Source organism: Daphnia magna, linkage group LG5 (genome assembly GCF_020631705.1).
Source record: "Daphnia magna isolate NIES linkage group LG5, ASM2063170v1.1, whole genome shotgun sequence".
Taxonomy (NCBI): domain Eukaryota; kingdom Metazoa; phylum Arthropoda; class Branchiopoda; order Diplostraca; family Daphniidae; genus Daphnia; species Daphnia magna.
Window position 1 is genome coordinate 6,278,295 of NC_059186.1, and position 20,958 is coordinate 6,299,252.

The window sequence follows — 20,958 nt, forward strand, 5'->3', positions numbered from 1 at the left end:
ATTGACGCGGGGACGAACCTTTTCAGTATGTTAATTTTCCTCCCTGACTTATGTTTAGCTTATCGCATATTTCAGCAATAATCGGTCCGTAGATTTATAATCCTTTTATAAACAACTGATTGCTAGTAACTGGTTATGCAAATTTTTACAACCCGCTCAAAACCTGATGGGGCAAGTGGCGGACAAACTGCAACACTATCGACCCGGCCAAAAACAAAATGAGCCGCTTTATTGGCAAAACATCCACCCGATCAACACGGCAACCTCACCAGTAGGGCTCGGCCCCGATCACATTCTAATCAGGGACACCTCTAACCTTTACCGATAAATATGAATCGGGGACGTTCGGTGCGGAACGGTGCTATAATCAGTGCTGCATCGAGAGCACCGCTTCAGCCATAGGGGGTTAGTCTTACCAGTGACCTTGCGTTCTGATAGGCCAACGAGAATCACGTGAATAGGGTCACATTTAATTCTTGTTGGCCGCAGGGAAACTGCCAATTTAGAGCACTATTCATTGATAATCGGGGAAGGCCGATCACCGAAATCACCGCACCGAATCGACTGAAAAGTTCCCCGATTGGCGCGGGGCCGAGCGCTACTCATGGAGCACTGGCACCATCCACCATGCGCCCAAGCCCATGGTGCGAAACTGCGGAACGCGGATGCGGTATCATAGCCTCTGGTATTTGGCAATATTTGGCAACTCTGTTAAAGAAAAGAAATTTCCTTTTTGCTTGCACTACGTCTACGTGCGATACTATTTCTGTGCTGTCTTTTGAGGGCTTAGTCTGACTGGTCCGACTGTGAAGGAAACTGTATAAGTCAAACGTTCGATGTTTGATTGTAAAAGTCTAGAGTTTTGGAGAAGTTGCTAAGTTCTTTTCATATTTTCTAGATAAACTTACCTAGTTAAGCCATTAGCTAGAATAAAATTTGGTTATTGCTAAGCTTTTCTTATTCAAAATAAAATGGAGAGTGGTAGGAACAGCGTTAATATGGCTGATAGTGCAAGTGAAAGTGATTGCAGCGTGGACGGTGGACCTATTATGATGCCACCGTCTCCTGTTTCTCGGGAACAGCTCCACAAGCGTATTGAAAGTTTACAGCAACAGAATAAAGTTCTTAAAGTCGAGTTGGACACTTACAAATTAAGAGTTAAACAATTACAAGAGGAGAATCGGGCACTGAGACAAGCGTCAGTTAATATTGTATGAAACATTGTTCTTCATTCTTGTTAACTTCATTCACTGGTTGTTTATTTCATTTCTCTTTAGCAAGCCAGAGCAGAACAAGAAGAAGAATTTATTAGCAACACCTTGTTGAAGAAAATCCAAGCACTCAAAAAAGAAAAAGAAACTTTGGCATTGAATTATGAACAAGAAGAAGAGTGCCTTACAAATGATTTATCGCGAAAACTGAACCAGGTTTTTTTTTTTGCTTTATGTGGATGAAATAAGCTGTGTATTAAGGTGTTTATTAATTTTTTTAATTTTTTTTTGTATTAGCTGAGGCAAGAAAAAGTTCAGCTTGAACAAACATTAGAACAAGAACAAGAATGTTTAGTGAACAAATTGATGAGGAAAATTGAAAAGCTAGAAGCAGAAACTCATGTCAAACAAAATAATTTGGAACAGTTGCGGCGAGAAAAAGTTGAACTAGAAAACACCCTGGAACAGGAACAAGAAGCACTAGTGAATAAATTGTGGAAACGAATGGATAAACTGGAGACTGAAAAAAGGTAGTGTAGATGTAGGATGTCCTTTTTTTTTTCCAAAGGGTTCACTTCAGTTTGTGTTAAATAGAAACCTGCAAATTAAGCTTGACCAACCAGTATCAGCTCCTCCTTCTCCCCGGGACACAAACAATGGGGATAGTGCTCCAACAAATTCTACTCCAGAGCAGCTAACTTCCCACATACAGTGGTTGCGTAATGAAGTTTCTCGTTTGAAACATCAGCTCACACTTTCATTGCAAGAACGTAAGCATATATTAAATGATTATCATAATTACAGTGTATGTCACGTTGTGATGCTCGTTTTTATTGGACATTACCAAATACCTAGCGTGGTTGCGCTAGTTATTTGTGTTTATGTTAGTGTCTGCCCACTTCACAGAATTTTTTCTTAAACTGTTATCTGAAAAGAAAACCTTTTGCTTTTTAGAAGAGGAAAAAATGGCACACTATGCTCAAGAAGAGAAACATATACGGGACGAAAATCTTCGTCTTCAGCGTCGACTTCAAATGGAAATGGAGCGACGTGAAGCTCTCTGTCGACATTTGTCAGAATCGGAGTCGAGGTGAATATAGAAATTCTGTTAACAATAATTACTTTTAGTTTTTTAACCTCTTGTTCAGTCATACCACTTTTTCTTATTCTGTTCATAGCTTGGAAATGGAAGAGGAACGTCATTATAACGAATTAACTGGATACGGCCATGTGGGATCGTTGGGAGTTACGGTCACACCTGTCAATCGTTCCCGAACCACTTCAAGCCCAGTTCCATCAAATCGACCCCTTAGCCCCAGTAATTATTGGTTAACTGTTATAAGTTCAATTGTTTAATCGTCGGTATCTTTAATCGTGTGATATCCGAAATGTTATGATCGTGCAGGTTTGCTGACGTTCAGCAGAGAAGGTTTGGTGGGTGTGCCCACGGCACCATCCTCAATCAGCACTGGGAGAGACCCTTTTAGTCCGCCAAGTCCAATGGGTCGATGTCCAACGTGTTCACATGCAATTAGCGCACCCTCGTCATCCCCTCCTCATGCGGTTTGTCGAGATTATGTCTGCATCTCATATTTGCCATGTTTTTTTTTTGGCCAACAATAATTTTAATTGTAACAATTTTGTTGTAATAGGGTTTGTCTACTGGTATTCCGCGTTCTCTTATACGGATATCGCAAGAGAGATTTGTGAAACCAGCCGTCCCACCACAAGCCGTACCTTCACATATTCCTGCATCGCCAGCTACTTCTGCTTCTCATCCTCGTAGTAGCTCTGGAACATCTTCGCCTATGGACACATCATCTGGACGCATATAATATACCTAATTAGCTTTGAACGTTTTCAATTCATTTATGAATTAGCGTCAGATGTCACGTTGTGCGAAGAAGTAACATCTCTTATATTCCAGAACTATCCCTTCAGTCATACACCATGTCGGTGAAGCAGTTACAATTTGTTTCCATACTTTTACCTTTCCCCCAGTCTTTCTGTAATTCTGTTATTTTTCAAGTATGGCTTTGGAGTTCTTATTCTGGAGTTGTTTGGTTTTTGCAGATTTACCAAGTGCAAGTGCAGAGGTTTCGAGCATTTTGATTTGAATTCAAATGTTCAGTTTTCCTTGGATGTCTTTGAATTTATGCTTTATTGCGTCCTCCTTTCTCGTGAATTAATACGAAAGAATATTGTAAAGGGTCAATTAAAATTCATAACTTTCTTTTGTTATTTAATGGTTTAATTGCATTCCAACTTCCAGGCGCTTTGACTAAAATATCCGAATGAATTAATACTCGTCGGAGTTACTCGTTAGGCCAAGATTTTCCGTGTCGTTGTGTTATGTCATTATGCGAAAGCTTAGGGTTTTATGATCTTGCATTTACTGCTAGACAATGCGGAAGAATGTGCACAGAAGGCCAAGAATTTGGATTTAGGTTCCTATATTTGTAATAGGTGTTGTACCCACAACATTAAACGTGCCGTTTCCAGTCACTAGGTTTCGCCTACTAGAATCTTCCACACCAATGTCTTCCTATTTTTCATGTGTACACCGGGTTTCATGAATGATACAGTCATTCCCGTGAAAAAAAAGAAAACACATTCGCTTTTAGATGGATTGAAATTACGACAGTGAAAGACAAAATGGATGGCAGAGGGAAGAGGTGGCATGTCTAGCTCGGACAAGCGGTGCTCAGGATACGTCTCGTTGTCTCAACTGCTAAAATATTTGTTTTTTTCCGAGTTTTGGTTTGCCAAAAAGGGGAATCGGGGCGCCATTTAATCGTGTGCGTTTTACCGTTTTTCTAGTATATCGTGGAAAACCTCGTGGAACGGCTTTGTCGTCTCTCTGCCTCTCTGGATGGAAGGAGTTTAATAAGCGTTATTGAATCCTGTCCTTCCGTTAAAACACAACGTAGCATACAGCATTGCTAATCTACGAATGTACGACGTCTTTTTTCTTGTATGTGTTTTCTTTTTCTTTGTTTCTTTTTTTTCTTTCGTATACATGGTCTAGGTATATATACCTGTATTTTTTTTTATTTTGTGTTTTCCCATATTTTTTTCAAAAGTGTTATTTAAAAGGGCAGGTGGTTGTTGTTTTTGTTTGCTATCAATCAAGAACTCATTTAATTTTTTTTCCTTTTTACTTTTCTGATTTCTTTTCGTAAAATTTAATTGTATTTTCTTATACGCGATTTATTGCTAGTGGAGTTCTAGTATGTCGAAAACATAATTTTGTGACATTCAGCCAGAAAAGTTTTGTGTACACTTAAGTATCAAAAAGAAATTTGAAGTGAGAAAAAAAAAACACAGAGGGAAACGCATGATGTTTCAGCCGAATTCAAATATTCCATTTGTCCTCAAGATTAATATCTTTTGAATAGCAATGTGACATTTTACTTAGATTCCCGCGCGTTGATGTAAGAGAGCTGGTCGTTGTAAGGCGTAAAATCGCAGAAATGAAACTATGTTAGGTTTAGGATGAGACACTAAATTGAAATGTTCAATGATCGACCTTTTCTGTAAATTGCGAACAACGATAGGAAAACCGAAAAGGACAATCATTTTTGCGATCCTTGATTGAAATAGCTTGCGGTTTTAACATTGCTAACTATGGAGACATTGCTTGTGTATTCGTTTGACAAAATGTTACATAACGTACAAAGATACTCGCCCGGTGTTACTCAAATGATCCATGGCAATAGCTAAAAGTTAAGAAAAAAAAAAGGCATATGGTCAGCTGATGACAATTTAAATACCCAAAGGAATGTAAAGAACGATTCAAATTTTTATTTCTCTTCTCGTAATCCCAAAAAACATTAAAGTTTAATATGCATCAAATTTGATACACTAACACTTTTCCTTGAACCAAGCATATTTCTCATCCATTTGTCTCCCAACGTCTGAAAGATTTGTAATACATAGGACATAGTTCTTCACTTGGTTGGACAACAAGCTAAATTATAATCCACTGGTTGAATTAGCACGCACAGCCTTCTTTAGTTGGATTTGGTTGATTTTGAGGTTGGTTTCTCCCAGGTTGAAGCGGTTTGTGCTGGACACCCGACTCGGCTGCGTTCAAGTCCAGACTTTTTGGTTGTGGATTTAAAACATTAGATACACGTATTACCTAAATACGTTTTTAAATGACAAAATCTTACCTGCCATCCTGAATATTTTGGTAAATCTTTTTTGCGGTCTCAAGAAAGGCGTCCTCGACATTATCACCTGTTTTTGCGCTAGCTTCAATGAAAAGTAGCTCGTTTTCATCAGCAAATTGTTTCGCCTCTTCGTACGTTACATCTCGTTGGGCTTCTAGGTCAGACTTGTTTCCAATCAAAAAAATTACCTAGAAATCGCAAGTATACAAAAGCATAATAAAATATAATTTCAAGAGTTTTTTTAATGAAACTTCTTTTAGACAATTGGTTTTAAAAGAGTATTATCAAATGATTAAAGCAAATATAGGCTATGGCTGAAGTAAAATTGTGTGCTAACAGTATTGGGATTCGTCAAGTTTCTGGCGTCCGATAGCCAACTGCTTAGATGGTTGTATGTAGACCGTCGCGTTATATCATAGACCAATAAAGCACCTAAAGTTATAAAATGTGAGACTAGGAGCTCATTTACATAAAACTTCTAAGGTTGAGATTACCAGCTGCTCCTCTATAATATGACCGAGTAACAGCGCGAAAACGCTCTTGTCCAGCTGTATCCCTATAAAATAAAACAATAGTCAATATCCTCAAACTTTGTAATTAAAGGATTGTTACATTACCAAATTTGAAGTTTGATTTTTTGGCCTGCCACTTCAATTATTCGTGTACCAAATTCAACACCTATTGTATGAGGACAATCAGCCATAACTGTCAAAAGAAAAGAATATTTACCAACAGAAAAAAAACAATTAAATTGATAAATACGAAAACAGCAAAAATAAAGTTTTTTGTACATTTCTTCTCAGTGAATTGGTGAAGTAAACAGGATTTTCCTACTCCCATGTCACCAATAATAATGTATTTGAAGATGTAGGAATAATTATACGGTCCTGCGGACATTTTTTGTTGATTTTCTGGCCTCCTTTTATAGTACTGTGCTGTATAATCAAATTAGATGTATTAGGTTACATTGCCCAACACAAGTTAAAATGTAGGACAAAGTAGTTTCTAAGTAACTGTACTGTACCAGGAGAGTTATTGGAACAAAATAGAATTATTCCGTTCTATTTTTTGTTCCGTTATTACCGAAGGGAAACTGGGCGTAAGCAAACAAAAGTTGGGCTAAACTGTAACGCGATCACGACTACGAAAACTCCCTGTTATAGAACTGTCATAATTTTTAGGCTCAAGACGACACAACGTTAAGGTGGCGTTGCCATATTTTCAATAGTCAATTTTCCAAGTTATTTCAGTCATAGATAGGGCTCGGCCCCGTGTCCAATAGGTAGGTATTTGGGCGAATGGGTCTTCTCGGCAAAAAAATTGGATTCGGTGGGTTCTTGAGACTTTGTGCCCACTACCTACCCGGTTTTCTTGTGGGTAACACAATTTCGAAAACCCGATTTCCATTACCCAGTTTGCCCCGATTTCCTACCCGATTACCCGGGTATTTCCCTGAAATCAAGTCACGCACTTTGAATTTCCACCACAAAAACTTTTTTCTTGCTAATCTCCCTTTTAATTTAACTTGGCGCTTAGCAAGCCACCATTTTCCAAGATGGCGGTGGGTATACCATGTGTGGGTATACCATATGTGGGTTTGCCCATCAAATCCACCCAGCCTACCCATTTTGGCAAATAGGCTACCCGGATCTCCCATGGGTGACTATTTTTGGCGACGATCCGCGGCTCGGGTTTTCGAGAACCGGGGCCGAGCCCTAACGGTGTCAGCCAGTTAGGGCTCGGCCCCAATCAAATTCTAATCGGGGACACCACTAAGCTTCCAAAATTTAAATTAATCAGGGCAGTTCGGTGCGGGGATTTCTTTTTTCGGTGCGGAACGGTGCTATAATCGGTGCTGCACCGATAGCACCGCTTCATCCATAGGGGTTAGTCTTACCAGTGACCTTGCGTTCTGATAGGCCAACGAGAATCACGTGACTAGGGTCACATTTAATTCTTGTTGGCCGCAGGGAAACTGCCAATTTAGATCACTATTCATTGATAATCGGGGAAGGCCGATCACCGAAATCACCGCACCGAATCGACTAAAAAGTTCCCCGATGGGCGCGGGGCGTTCTGATAGACCAACGACAATTACGTGACTAGGGTCACATTTTGTTTTTGTTGGCCGCAGGGCAACTGCCAATTTAGATCACTATTCATTGATAATCGGGGAAGGCACCGATCACCGATATCACAACACCGATCACCGAAATCACTTCCCCGATTAAGATAATCCCTGAACCAGATCGACTAAAAAGCTCCCTGATTGGAGCGGGACCGAGCGCTACAGCCAGTACCAGAGTCATGGAAACCTGGATGGTTCACGACATGTGGAAAACCGTCTGTGTTGTGTCTAATTTCGGAAATAGCAGGCAGAGCCTCTAGCGGGTGTGTGATAAATGCACCAATCAGGAAACGTGTTTGAAAACTTCAACAGCCGATCACAACATGATAAAGGAAACGAATGAAGCAGACGACACCAGAAAAATTTAAGCTCGAAAAGAAACACTGACAATGGCCGTTGAACAACTCAGTTTCTCTCTATAGATGACTCTGATTCTAGTTTCCACCACTGTGCCCCGCCCCAAAACCGTCGAAATTTTAGACATACACTACCTACCAGAAGTCTTTGGAAGCCTGAGAGAACCTTATGCAAAATCGCCGTTTTTGCGATTCTCTCAGTGCCACAATTTTCACCCAAATGGTACAATTTTTTTTGTGTACGTTCTCATAAATAGTGAGAACGTCCCTAATTTTTTCCAGAATTTTATTTTAATGGGAAGGGTGGGTGAAAATTCGATGAAAAAGTCTTTAGAAAGCCGAGAGGACCTTATGCAAATGAGGTCACTTTGGCTTTTTTTTAAACAAACAACTAGGGCTACGAAAACGCAAAAGGGCTTAAAAAAAAGAGCTACGTTAGTTCTACCTGCAACCTAATTTTCAGAATTTTTTCTTTTTATTCAACGATTTTAGAGTAGGTTAAAAAACGAAATTATGGAAATTCCTTTTTTGCGGCATCAACCAGAGTTGCCAAATTCTTAGAAACCCTTTGTTTTTTTTGCTACAGTTTTACCAGAGTAAAAGAATACTATATATATAATAGAATACTATATATACATATACTAGAGTAATAGAATACTATGTAAAATATATATAGTATTGACCATTTCCATGCGATGTTCGTCCTGAGGAAATAAAATAAATTTGAATTTTTTTAGATAGATTACTGAGTCTCTTTACTTTATGGAAAATAGCGATATTGCCGCAAATTCATCAATATATGCAGCGGAAAAATTGAGAACGTATGAGGATACTATTCGTATACAAGACGTTTGGCTGCGTAGCGTAAGAACGTATTCTCACAGATAAAAATGTTCACAAGTAAAATTCCACTAATAAAATTGATCATTGACACTTATCCTCCTTAATAAATTGTTGCAGAAGCACAATGTTTTACAAGTAAAAATGTTCATTAGAACCTTTATGAATAAAATCATTTTCACAAATGCAATGTTGCATTAGTAAATATCACCACAAGTAAAATTAACTATTTGAAAGAAATTTATAAATAGTTCATAATTAAAATGTTTCAATTGTAATAAATATCACTGATAAAATGGTGCGTATTTAAATTGTACTACAAGTAAAATGTTGTTCATTTGTAATAAATGTCATAGATAAAACGGTGCATTTGTAAAAAGTATCTAAAGTAAAATGTTTCACAAGTAATTAATATTACAAATAAAATGAACCGTAGATAACAAGTTTCATAAGTAATAATTCAAAATTAAATTTTTGCACAAGTAAAATACATTTTTAGAAACAAATTTAGAAATAATTCATAAGTAAAATGTTGTAATTGTAATACATGACATAGATAAAATTGTGCATTTTTAAAAAGTATTACAAGTAAAATGTTTCACATGTAATCTATGCTACAAATAAAATGAACCATTGATAACAAGTTTCATAAGTAAGTTTTTGCATGGTCATATATGGTTGATCCACTATGGGTAAATTTCCTCTCGGAAAAGGGATACCCTCTTGCGGGTTTTTACCATAAAAAAACCCGGGTTGTGGATCGGGGCGAAAGAGTGATTTTCCACCCTGTGGGAGCGCCTCTTGCGGGTGTGTGGTTTTCCTCCACGCAAAAAATTCATTTATTGCTAGATCCTAGATGGCAGTCCCATCCCAAGAGGAAAGATTTTTCTACTGGTTGTCGAGATAGTTGCAAAGCGCTGTTATAGTTTATGCTTGTTTGATCGTTTGGCTCCCGGTAAGGTACCAGCATGTGATCAAATAACGGGTAGGTTTCATCGCCAATCAGGTGAACATCACCCGAACAAAGTTCAGGCAGTCTTTGGTAGACAAAAGAAAGCCTGTAGACACTGGCATCATGAATTCTGCTTGGTGGGCCAGTGAAAACATCCAAAAATACTCCATTTGCATCGCAGATGCCTTGTAACGTTATAGAAATTTGTTGCTGGTGATTAACATAGCTAGATTTATTTTTATTCGCTGGTGCTCGAATAGGAATGTAGGTGCTTCCGATGCAACCCAATACTCCAGGAAAACCGGATATCTGTACAGAGGAATAATGTTATAGGTTACATGTTTACAAAAAGACAGGGAAACAACAATAAATTACTTGTTCAAAATGATGTGCTATCACTGTCTTTTCTTCATTATCTTTTGGAAACCTAATAATGCTAGGAGCAATGTCATTAAGCCAAAAACGCACGGAACGTAAACGTAATATTTGTATTGCGCTAGTCGTTGGTTTAAATAAGATTGTAAATCAACATCACATTAAAATAGCTTTACAGTTATAGAGAGTGACTAAATGATGGATCTATTCATCGGGATTTTGGGGAAGAGCCACCATATTAAGGAACTCATTTACAAAATTTGCTATCTGGTAATTGAATTGGACGGGAGCAATTTGTCGTCCCTGAGAAAAGTTGGGATTAGCACAGCTCACGTAATTTCTTCACCATACACTCACCACTTACTCATTCTCTCTTCTTCGTTCTTTATTATTTTCTTCTAAAGAGCTGTTGTTGGGCTGCTTTTCTCTGGTCTAACAAAAGACGTGGGCCCGAGTTCCTTCTTTTCTGCATGGGAAATGTCAGCAAACATCAGTCATCTTTTCATTTCCCCTTCGTATATATACACAACACGAGACATAATGGGAGAGCTATTCAACAAGCGGAATAGTCCTTCCTAATATAATGTCCCCTTTTCAGTTATTTATTGTGAAATATATCCCAGTCGATTTGTCCAGCCACAAGAAGGAAAACCCGCCTCGCTGCAGGAGATGTTTTTGAATCCTTTTTTCTTTCTTATATGCCCTCGTAAGCAAAGCTTCTTCCTCAATCCTATATGCCAATTAAAATGATGTATTCACACAGGTGATACATCGACACGGTCACCGACCAAACAAACGCAGCAGATTTTTTTTTACACCTTTGTTATGTGTGTTGTCTTGTGTAGAGACAGGGACATTTCCGACCGATTCTTACAAGTTTGTAATTTGAATGGAAAACAAATTCCGCGCGCGGCTGCGTTTCAAATAAGCAGAGTGTTTCGTGGACGTGTTTGACCAGTGGCCCAGTGTCATCGCGTTCCGCCAGCTCTCCAGGAGTTTCGGGAGGATTCATGATACCTTGCAGACCACGTTCACCTTGTTTACTAGCAGGAACTTTGGGACCAATCGGGCCCTGAGTTCCACGTTCACCTTTCTCGCTAGACAGACCAGGTTTGCCTCGTTGACCGGGCAAACCCTGAAATTTTGGACGTATTATAAATAATTATGTTTTAGTCCCGCAACACGAAAGAATTAAAGAAAGTAAAAATGTCGTACCACTAGACCTGAAGGCCCAGCATGACCCTTGTCACCTTTAGGACCAGATTGACTCTATTCAATGAGAAAGAAAATGATTTGTTTCAATCCATGAGAATCTTGGCGGATTGAAATCATGATAGTTTACCGAAGGACCGTCAGCTCCCATCATACCGACAGGACTGCGCTCACCAGGACCTCCAGGAGGACCAACAGGTCCACGTTCGCCAGGGAATCAACGCTCACCGCGAAGACCGCTGACACCCGGTAAGCCAAAAACACCATCACAGGTTCACCATCTTTTCCGGGATTGCCAGAAGTTCCGGCAACACCAGGAAGTCCCTAACTAGAGAAAAGAAAAGGCTAAGTTAACTCCACACTTATTCTGCCTCCTAACGTAAAATGCCAAACTTTAAAAAATTAGTATTAAAGGCGCTGTTGATGATAAAAGAAAACAAAAGTTATCGTTATAATTGCCAATACAAATCATCAGACCTTAGTGAAAAATCATCAGACCTAAAGAGAATACTGGGTTTTCTTACTGGTAGGAACACTTGACCAAGAGTTGTTTGCTAACGCATAAGCAGAGAACTTATTTTACAGTCCATTAGCCAGACCACATAAGCATTTGCCAGCAACAGCAATAACCATCACTTTGGAATCTTTAGCAATGATCTAAAACAAACAATGTAGAATAAATTATTTGCTAGTACCTTGGTTTTTGAATAAATTTACCTTTTTCAGCGTTCTCACTTCCCGTAATCTCCAGTTTGAAGTTTGGGATTAACAACTAATTGATCTAACGCATCCTTTTCGCTCTTGCCATTTTTTTTGCTTCACAATTGACGTAAAAATCTTTCGGTAATTGAGATAAAATTAGACAGGTTCTAATAGTTCGTAAGGATCGATGTCCGGAGTCTATTTCCGATGTCTCTAGCTGTCCGGCTTGACACGCCTTCTGTTATCTATGTCAACATGGTCACGTGTCCTGGCGAATGCTCTGTGCCATTTTCCATAGCTTCGATATCGACGCCTACTTCCTTTTCGTAGCGGGAGAGAATTCGGCTGATATTACTTGTTTTACAATTTTATGCCATTGGTAGAAACCACGTAATTTTTTCTAATTTCTTTTCTTTACCTTTTCTTTGCTTGAAATCCCAGCAAGCTTTATGTTATGACAGGATTACTTACATACTTTCAGTAAATTTTAAAATGATGTACGTCAATCATCTAATTCATTCCTAGTTTCATCAAAAACAGCAGCCTCATCATCAGCATTATGTTCTAACTCATCATCCCTTGCAGTTACATATTCACTTTCAGCCGATGAGCTCTTTGCTTCAGCTAGCTGTTTAATCCTATGCCATTGTTTGCAACAACGACGACTGATTTAACAACTTTAGTTTTGAAAAAAAAAAATTAGCTGTTTAATCCTATGCCATTGTTTGCAACAACGACGACTGATTTAACAACTTTAGTTTTGAAAAAAAAAATTAGCTGTTTAATCCTATGCCATTGTTTGCAACAACGACGACTGATTTAACAACTTTAGTTTTGAAAAAAAAAAATTTGCTGTTTAATCCTATGCCATTGTTTGCAACAACGACGACTGATTTAACAACTTTAGTTTTGAAAAAAAAATTAGCTGTTTAATCCTATGCCATTGTTTGCAACAACGACGACTGATTTAACAACTTTAGTTTTGAAAAAAAAATTAGCTGTTTAATCCTATGCCATTGTTTGCAACAACGACGACTGATTTAACAACTTTAGTTTTGAAAAAAAAATTAGCTGTTTAATCCTATGCCATTGTTTGCAACAACGACGACTGATTTAACAACTTTAGTTTTGAAAAAAAAATTAGCTGTTTAATCCTATGCCATTGTTTGGAACAACGACGACTGATTTAACAACTTTAGTTTTGAAAAAAAAATTTGCTGTTTAATCCTATGCCATTGTTTGCAACAACGACGACTGATTTAACAAATTTAGTTTTGAAAAAAAAATTAGCTGTTTAATCCTATGCCATTGTTTGCAACAACGACGACTGATTTAACAACTTTAGTTTTGAAAAAAAAATTAGCTGTTTAATCCTATGCCATTGTTTGCAACAACGACGACTGATTAAACAACTTTAATTGTGAAAAAAAAATGAGCTGTTTAATCCTATGCCATTTACTACGGTCTCATTTAAGAAAAAATGAGACACGAACGAGAAAACGAATAAAAGCAATTCAGATGTTGATGTTCACTCAGACGAGAGAAGGGGAATCCAACAAAAACTCATATCAAAAACAAATAAAATAAGGGAATAAGAACTTACTTTGGAAAAGAGCGTATTGAGGCAGTGAACTTTCTGTCGTTCTTTGACGAACGCGTAATAATGTCTCACACCCTTCAGCGTGAGTTCTTCCATTACATTGATCTCGTAAGGATTATCAATATGTTTCCTCTGCCAATTAAAATGTTATCAATTTGTGCATGTATAGTGTGAATATATTTATGTATATATTCTTATAGTACAAGAATTCACGTTCTCATTACCATAAACTCCTCTACAGTTACAGGAAACGTTGCCGAATACAACAACATTTGGCGCTTGCTTGGTAGGAACGAAATTATGCGATCCAACATATCCATGAAGTCTTGCGAAAGCAATTTATCGGCCTAAATGCTCACAACAACATATAATGTATGCAACAAATAACCTACACAGACTACATACCTCATCCAGTACAATGACCTTGCAATGGTCCATAACAGCTATCTTCTTTTACATCAGATCCAATACACGACCAGGAGTAGCAATCACAACATTAACTGTAAAACCAAATGGTGTTATCAAAAGTTATTTCTAATTTAAAGTAATGAGTACCTTTTCCAAAAATTCTCATAATGTCATCTTTCAAGTCGATACCACCAGTAGTCACCATGATGCGAATATCCAAATGTTTCACCAGTTCAATGCATATTTGACTTGTTTGTAAAGCCAATTCACGTGTTGTCACAACAATCAATGCTGAAAAATAACTGCCATTAAAATTACAGGAGAGCTTAAGTTTGAAATGAAATTACCTTGAATAGGCTGCTCAGATGGAACAACTTGTTCCAACACTTGTATACAATAAGCACCTGTCTTTCCAGTTCCATTTTTAGCACGAGCCTGAATATTACGACCAGTCAGAGCCATAGGAATTCCAACTTCTTGAATGGGTGATGGAGTCTCCCATCCCTTCTCAAAAATAGCCATCAACAGTTCACGCTTCAGACAGAAGTCCTCATAACTTGTTACCTTGGTATTGGTGACATCCTAAAAGAAAACAAAGCAACAATAACTAAAAAAAAGGGGGAGCAAAATGGGTGGCAGCCAACGGGTTAACTTTTAACATACACATACACTATACAATGATAAAAAACAAAACAATACCAAAGACAATAAGAAAATAGGATAGTTCAAATAATAGGACTTTCAACAAACCAAAAAGAGGTCACGTCTCTTGGGCATCCATGATCAGCCCAGTCAGAATACTGAAGATGCCAAATGCTACGCTGCTGAGACGTGGGCAAGTGAATTACATCCAATTTTTTGATAGATTGACGTCCGGCAGAGAGTTTGCTAACTTGTCGCGTTATTTTATACTTAAAAATAAATATAGGAAAAGTTACTTAAAAATTTAAGCCATTTGATGATTTTTGTAAACAATACTTTACCAAATTCTAAGGTAGCAGCATCTTGTTGTGGCCAATACGTAAATCCACTGTAGCCATTCATACTACTATGGCTGACATGGCTTCTCAACGTGTTGACCGATTTGGTGTTGAGAGAAGGGGTTTGTTGCAAAGTTACGGAACAATCAGTGTGGCACTTCTCATTAAAACAGCAAGTATTTCAAGTATCTGTAAAACCGCCAATTTCAAAACGTAACGTGCTGCTTCAGGATCGTCGAAATAAAAATTTAAATTTTCTTCGCTCCGTTGGCACTGGATGCCAAACATTCTCTTTTGGTTTAGTAAATTTGTTATGTCGTCCCACCTGAAAAAACTAACTATATATAATAAAAAATATAACAATATATATATAAATAATAACTACCTATTTAACTACCTTTTTAACAAACCTTCTATTTTGTTGCCAAGATAACTTTTTTTTTTTTTTTATACGTGTAGGTGCCACTGGCCATGGCTAGTTGCCACGCCAAGATAACTTCAAAACCTTCCACTCTGACCTACTGTTGATGACTAAATGCAACATGGCCGCCGGTTGCAGACAGATTCTAACCGTCACCACCAGGGCGCTGTTGGTTTTTTGAATCTTGTTTTCATTAGTCTAGCTCACACATTGACGGTGAAATGGCGGCAAATAGCGACCCTGAATACGAAGTGGAGGAAATTTTAGATTCCAAGTAAGTTTGTTTTTATTTTTATTTTTTTGAAATGTACTTACTGTTTTTCAAAAAGGAAATTTGTGTGTGAAGATGGCAAGTTCCGAGTCTGGTATTTTGTTAAATTTCAAAATTGTCCAGACTCGGACAATCAATGGCTGCCAGCTTCGTATTGCAATTGCCATGCCCTCGTGAAGAAATATTATAAGAAGAAAAAAGAGCGTGAATTAGGGTAAGTTATGATAGAGAATTAATAATATTTAGATTAAAAAATTAATATATATATTTTTTTTTAAGTAGAGCTACTGAAAATGCTGTGGCCCCAATTTCGCCTTCTGCCCCCATCCTTCTTCACCCATTCCCAGTACACCTTCTCCGACTCCATCAACTCCTTCTCCAGAATTTTCTCCTTTTCCTCGTCCAGTTTCTTCCTCTCCTTCTTCTTTTTCTTCATCTTCCCTACCACCACTTATTTCTCCGTCACCTACTACTCCGTCCCCAACTTCTCCGTCCCTAGCTTTTCCGTCCCCAACTGCTCCGTCCCAAGCTTTGTCGTCCCCAACTTCACCAGGTCCAGCAGCTCCATCTTCACCAGCTCTAGGTCAAGCTCCAGATCCAGCTCCACCATCAGAAATTCTTATTCCAGAGGGAATACCGAAAAAGAAAAAAATGAAATCAAAAAGAAAAGAGTGAGGCATGTGGACAAAGTTGCCAAACATAGAATTTGCCACAACGTAAGTAAAGGTTTTTTTTTAATTTTTTTCTTAAAAAATTTATTTTTTTTTCTTAAAAAATTTTTTTTTTTTTAGTGTTTACAGAGGGGCCATATGAAAAATACTTGCCCTAACCAAAGATATCGGCCAGGAAAGATTAAAAAAACAAATTAGTTTTTTTGTATTTTTTATTCTTTTTTTTAATACATCACATCTTCATTTTTTATTATATTCATTTTTTTTTATAATGATGATTTTTATTGATGATCTAAGTTCAGCATCCTGAAAATTCTGTATACTTTTTGAAAAGACCGGCATGTTGTAATAATTGAAGTGCATTGGAAGATATGACGTCATGCTGATGGGAACCAACCATAAAGTGCAAAACACACTCCCATCTACCCATTGCATATTCATCCAAAATAGCAATGCCTCTTGCTTTTGGATCTCCATCTGTAGGGGGTTTCATACTCCACTCATTTCCACTATAGTTATACACAAAAAAAGTATTCTGCTTTGATTACAAATTTATTTTTTTACTCACCCGATCAACAATGCTCCTTTCAAATATCTTCCAAAGGAGGATTTAGTAACCATCCCTTCAGTCCGCCTTGCATTTCTACTTCCTGCCATAGACGAAGTTCTGTCAGTAGTTTTACAATATCATCAACTTCCCTGTAAAGGTAAAACAAATGTAGACCGCTAAAGCGGCCTTGAATTACGATTTTACTGGGACCATTTCGCCCCTTCGGTTTCCTTGTCCACTTACCTGGTGGCTGTCATCGTCGCCAATTTCACGCAAGTTCCGGCCGACCTTGGCAACGTTGAAATCCTATAATATTATAATTTCTTATGTAATATCTTATATTCCTATTTGAGTGATTTTATTGGCCATTGCACCAAGAACTGGGATTACATTGAAAAGTTCACTAATTTACATCAGGTAAATTACTTTGTTTGTTTTTGTGCCATTAATAGTGTGATTGAAATTTTCATAACCGACAGATAGGATACGCATTGTGGCGAACACAGAAAAATCACAAAGCAACACGAATGAACGTTTTAAAGGGAATCTGAAATTTTTCTTGTTTAAATGTTTTCAAATGACGGGGAACATGCAATTGGGCAAACAAGAATTAAGATGCAAAATTAATTATTGCAAAGGTATTATAATGAATATTCTGAGTACTGTTCAATATGAAAATAAAGAACCCTCGTTAGGAAATGAATAAAGTAAATTTGATAACCATTACCCAAGTAACTTTTACTGGGTAATACGTAAATTTAGAGTTATGTTGAACCCAACATTTTTGCTATCATCATTACCGTCATCTATGATTTCAATATCCGATGTCTTAATTGGGTCCACACTAATGCGGAACGGCCGAGGGTTACTTCGTTGCAGTGGGGTTGCTCCTTCATTCACAGAAGCTACGGTAGTCTTCATCCAAGGTGCTAGAGCAATGTCTATAATGTAAGAGGAAGGTGTCATTCGATGAGAATGGACAATCAACGAACGACCGGAAAGAGGCGCTATCTGGATGTCGAATTTGGTGCCTTTTCACGCCGACAATTGTTTCCGTTTCGGCCTGAAACAATCCACCATGATGCTGTACTTTATCAACGTTAGCCATGGAAATCAGGATTCAAAATCTCGCACGTCTACCTCATCGCTCCCGGTGTCAACGGCGAGGAGATGACGCTGAGAACCGAACCCAACGAGCCGGCCATTCTGTAATTGTATTTGAGTCCATCACTTTTTCTGCTTCATTTCATTAATATATGTTTGAATTTGATATCATTTTGTTTTATATTTTCATTGATAGGCTACTGCCTTGGTCTGCCTCGTTGGATTTGTTCGTTCAAATTCACTGGCCAAGTTGAAACGCGATTCAGGTAAGCATTTTCTAATCCACGACTTTGATGGGCGTTCTTGTTTAAAAATTCTAATTTTCATGATGAATCATTGTGATTAGATCTAATAAATATGCGATGAAATGACAAAAGGAGTTCAATGTTATGTATTCATTGGGCGACATGTCGTACAAAACAGGGGACATTTCAACCCCGGCAAAAAACAAACAAACAAATAAAAAAAAACGTCAATACCTTGTTGTTCTTGGAATAGAATTTAATTTTTTTTCTTTTTATTGGGGCACTGCTTCGCTATGTGGCCTTTCTGTAAACACTAAAAAAAATAAAGAATTAATATAGCTGTAAACAAAAAAAAATTGCATTAAAAATACTTACGTAGAAGCATTTTCCGTTTAATGCTTAAAATGCACAGTCTAGACCAAATTATCAACCTTATGCACGGTTGGGACATTCCCTTGGACCCGGATCTGGCCCTTATGGTAAGAAGACAAAGAGATGTTGTTTAAAAATGTTGTACTTAGCATCTTCCATTATTCTGTAAGGTCCTGTTAGTGGAGTTTCTTCCCGACCGAGGGTAGACAAATCTGCATTAGCTCAAATTGAAAAAATTGTTGGTAGAATTCCATATCAACCTGTTCAAAACGTAAAATGATGTCATACGTTCTGTCTACGTTTGCGTAAAAAATCTAAATCAGTACCTGATGGCTTGAAAATGATAGCCTGAGGAGACAAATGTAGTGGCCGATTGATTGTGTACTATTGTTTGTTATTAGTACTGAAATAAAAAAGCAAATAAAAAGTCCTCCAAAAATCAAACAAATTGAAATTTTTGTCTGCCCTTGGTGTTGTGGGACAGTCTTCGCTGACTTCTGTTTGTGACTATCCAACCCAGTTGTTTAAACAACCCCTTTGGTCCTTTGTAAAATCATCCATGTTGCTATGTTTCTGGGATTGGGATGCGATTGGCTAATTTTAAATTATTGTCTCCCCTGGGTGTTGTGGGACAATCTTCACTGACTTCTGTTTGTGACTATCCAATCCAGTTGTTTAAGCAACCCCATTGGTCCTTTGTAAAATAACCCCTGTTGCTGTGTTTCTGGGATTGGGATGGGATTGGCGGTTGGAATTTCAAATTTTTGTAGATATTCTAAGCTTGGCTAGCAGTCAGTACACAGTAGTGGTCGAACCGCAACCAACTTTTGTTTTAATCTAAATTGTGCAAATAATAATAGATTTTTCGTGTTTTGGAAGTGTTGTTACAATGGAACGGTTTCGCATAGTTTCTGGAGCTCGTAGCGACAGCCATGTTTGCATCGACTCGTTGGATAAATATATTTTTCATCGAAATGGAGTTGTCCGCGGAATTACCAGGTAAGTTTCTTCATTACATACAATCTTCTGCCATGCATAAAACAATTATATTTTAAAAAGATACCGCTGTAGTCGTTACTTGACTAGAAGATGTACGGCTAGCTTAACATGCAATGAGCAAGGTGTTTTTTCTACAAATGGTTTTCATAATCACGAGGACGACCAACTTGAAATTATAAAATTTGAGTTCATGGATTGGTGTCGTCAACAAGCTGCCAACACTAATGTCCCACTGCACACCATTTACATGTCAGCTTTAAGAAGGTAAGCTGCTATTTTTCTTTCTATCGCATTCAAGTAGAATGTTGTTATATGTTACTCTGTATTGTTTGTTAATTTGTGGCTTTACGTTTGTAATTCTTATTCGTAGATATCTCATTTTCATTTTGTATTCTTAACCTATAAAGGCATCTTGTTCATTCTTTTTTATGTTTTTTTATATATTAATAAGATTTCCGGGCCGTCCACCTGTCCAATTTGTCGGTATCCGGTCTACCCTATATCGCGCGCGTCAACAAAATGTACCTGTTAATCCAAGAAATGCACAACATTTTGCTGACCTCATCAACGCCAATCAAAGATATAGGTAAATTAAAGTACTCTAATAAATTTTGATTATATTTAACAATCTGGTTACTTTTTCAGAATGGATTTGAATGCTGTCAACCAATTTTTCTTCGGACGCGTGGTGGCGGGGGATGGAGAAGCATTAGTGTTTGTTAACGTCGGAACTCTCCCCGCTTTCATTGATTCCCACGAAATGCATATGGACGGAACCTTTCATGCAACACCTAGAGGCTTCTACCAGTTAGCATCTTTACACGCTGTATCATACGGCATGGTAAGTTTTTAAACATTCCACCCTAATATGAGCAAATAGAAAAATCCAAACGACTGATTTTGTTGTGGATTGCAATTGTGAGCGACTGAGCGAATGGTGGAATTGGCTGGGGCGCAGTACGTAAAACAGGGTTCAAACCCTCTCGGCTAAGCTTACCCACGCACTTCCAATGGATAAAACTATATGATGGGGCTACTGAAGGGCTTATCAATGTATGGGTGGATGGCAACCGATGGGCTGGAATTTTAGCTGTATCAACAGGCATACACTGGCAGTGGGGTGTCGGACAGAGGTAGAAAGTTAGGCGATGAGCTGACGGACTAACCGGTAGAGATATCTTGAGGGAGGCAAAAAAAGCTTAGATATCCACGGAAAAGTACAGTGTTGGGGTTAGACGGCCAGAAACAGCTTGGATTTTGGCGGGCAAGTTGAGTCGCCGGACAAAAACAAAAAGGGTGGTTAACGGGTGGAGATGGTGGGCAATTTCAAAGAGTCACTGTGGGAGTGACGGGCAGAGATAGTGTTAGCTGCGACGGGCAGGTAAA

The 20,958-nt window shown here is 38.0% G+C and overlaps 2 protein-coding genes and 1 pseudogene across 8 annotated transcripts; 1 reads left to right on the forward strand and 2 right to left on the reverse strand.

The window, feature by feature from the left end:
* Positions 1-742: 742 nt before the first annotated feature.
* LOC116915640 (coiled-coil domain-containing protein 6) lies at positions 743-7,270 on the forward strand. 7 transcript variants are annotated; one of them, XM_032920773.2, is made up of 8 exons: positions 743-1,211; positions 1,278-1,427; positions 1,509-1,741; positions 1,806-1,981; positions 2,166-2,301; positions 2,360-2,529; positions 2,617-2,645; positions 2,864-3,452. In XM_032920773.2, exons 1-8 carry the CDS (start codon positions 972-974, stop codon positions 3,044-3,046), a joined length of 1,317 nt encoding a protein of 438 aa, XP_032776664.2. In that variant the 5' UTR covers positions 743-971; the 3' UTR covers positions 3,047-3,452. The 7 variants fall into 7 exon arrangements, with proteins under 7 accessions (XP_032776664.2, XP_032776667.2, XP_032776666.2 ...); XM_032920774.2 differs by having other exon boundaries at positions 746-1,211; positions 2,390-2,529; XM_032920769.2 differs by having other exon boundaries at positions 747-1,211; positions 2,390-2,529; positions 2,617-2,789.
* On the reverse strand, positions 5,001-6,585 carry LOC116915673 (ras-related protein Rab-14). The gene is made up of 7 exons (XM_032920822.2): positions 6,411-6,585; positions 6,178-6,321; positions 6,004-6,091; positions 5,881-5,942; positions 5,724-5,818; positions 5,387-5,574; positions 5,001-5,314 (listed from the first exon to the last, which is right to left on the reverse strand). The coding sequence occupies exons 2-7, from the start codon at positions 6,281-6,283 to the stop codon at positions 5,206-5,208; spliced, it is 648 nt and encodes a 215-aa protein (XP_032776713.1). The 5' UTR covers positions 6,284-6,321; positions 6,411-6,585; the 3' UTR covers positions 5,001-5,205.
* Positions 7,271-10,436: 3,166 nt separating the features above from the next.
* LOC123472292 lies at positions 10,437-15,448 on the reverse strand (annotated as a pseudogene).
* Positions 15,449-20,958: the final 5,510 nt, after the last annotated feature.

Coding starts and splice junctions, on each gene's coding strand:
- LOC116915640 (XM_032920769.2), top strand. CDS start 972: ATGGAGAGTGGTAGGAACAGCGTTAATATGGCTGATAGTGCAAGTGAA. Junction 1,742..1,805: donor AAACTGGAGACTGAAAAAAG/GTAGTGTAGATG, acceptor TGTGTTAAATAG/AAACCTGCAAATTAAGCTTG. Junction 1,982..2,165: donor CACACTTTCATTGCAAGAAC/GTAAGCATATAT, acceptor TTTGCTTTTTAG/AAGAGGAAAAAATGGCACAC.
- LOC116915673 (XM_032920822.2), bottom strand. CDS start 6,283: ATGTCCGCAGGACCGTATAATTATTCCTACATCTTCAAATACATTATT. Junction 5,943..6,003: donor AAAATCAAACTTCAAATTTG/GTAATGTAACAA, acceptor TTTATTTTATAG/GGATACAGCTGGACAAGAGC. Junction 5,575..5,723: donor ACTTGACGAATCCCAATACT/GTTAGCACACAA, acceptor TGCGATTTCTAG/GTAATTTTTTTGATTGGAAA.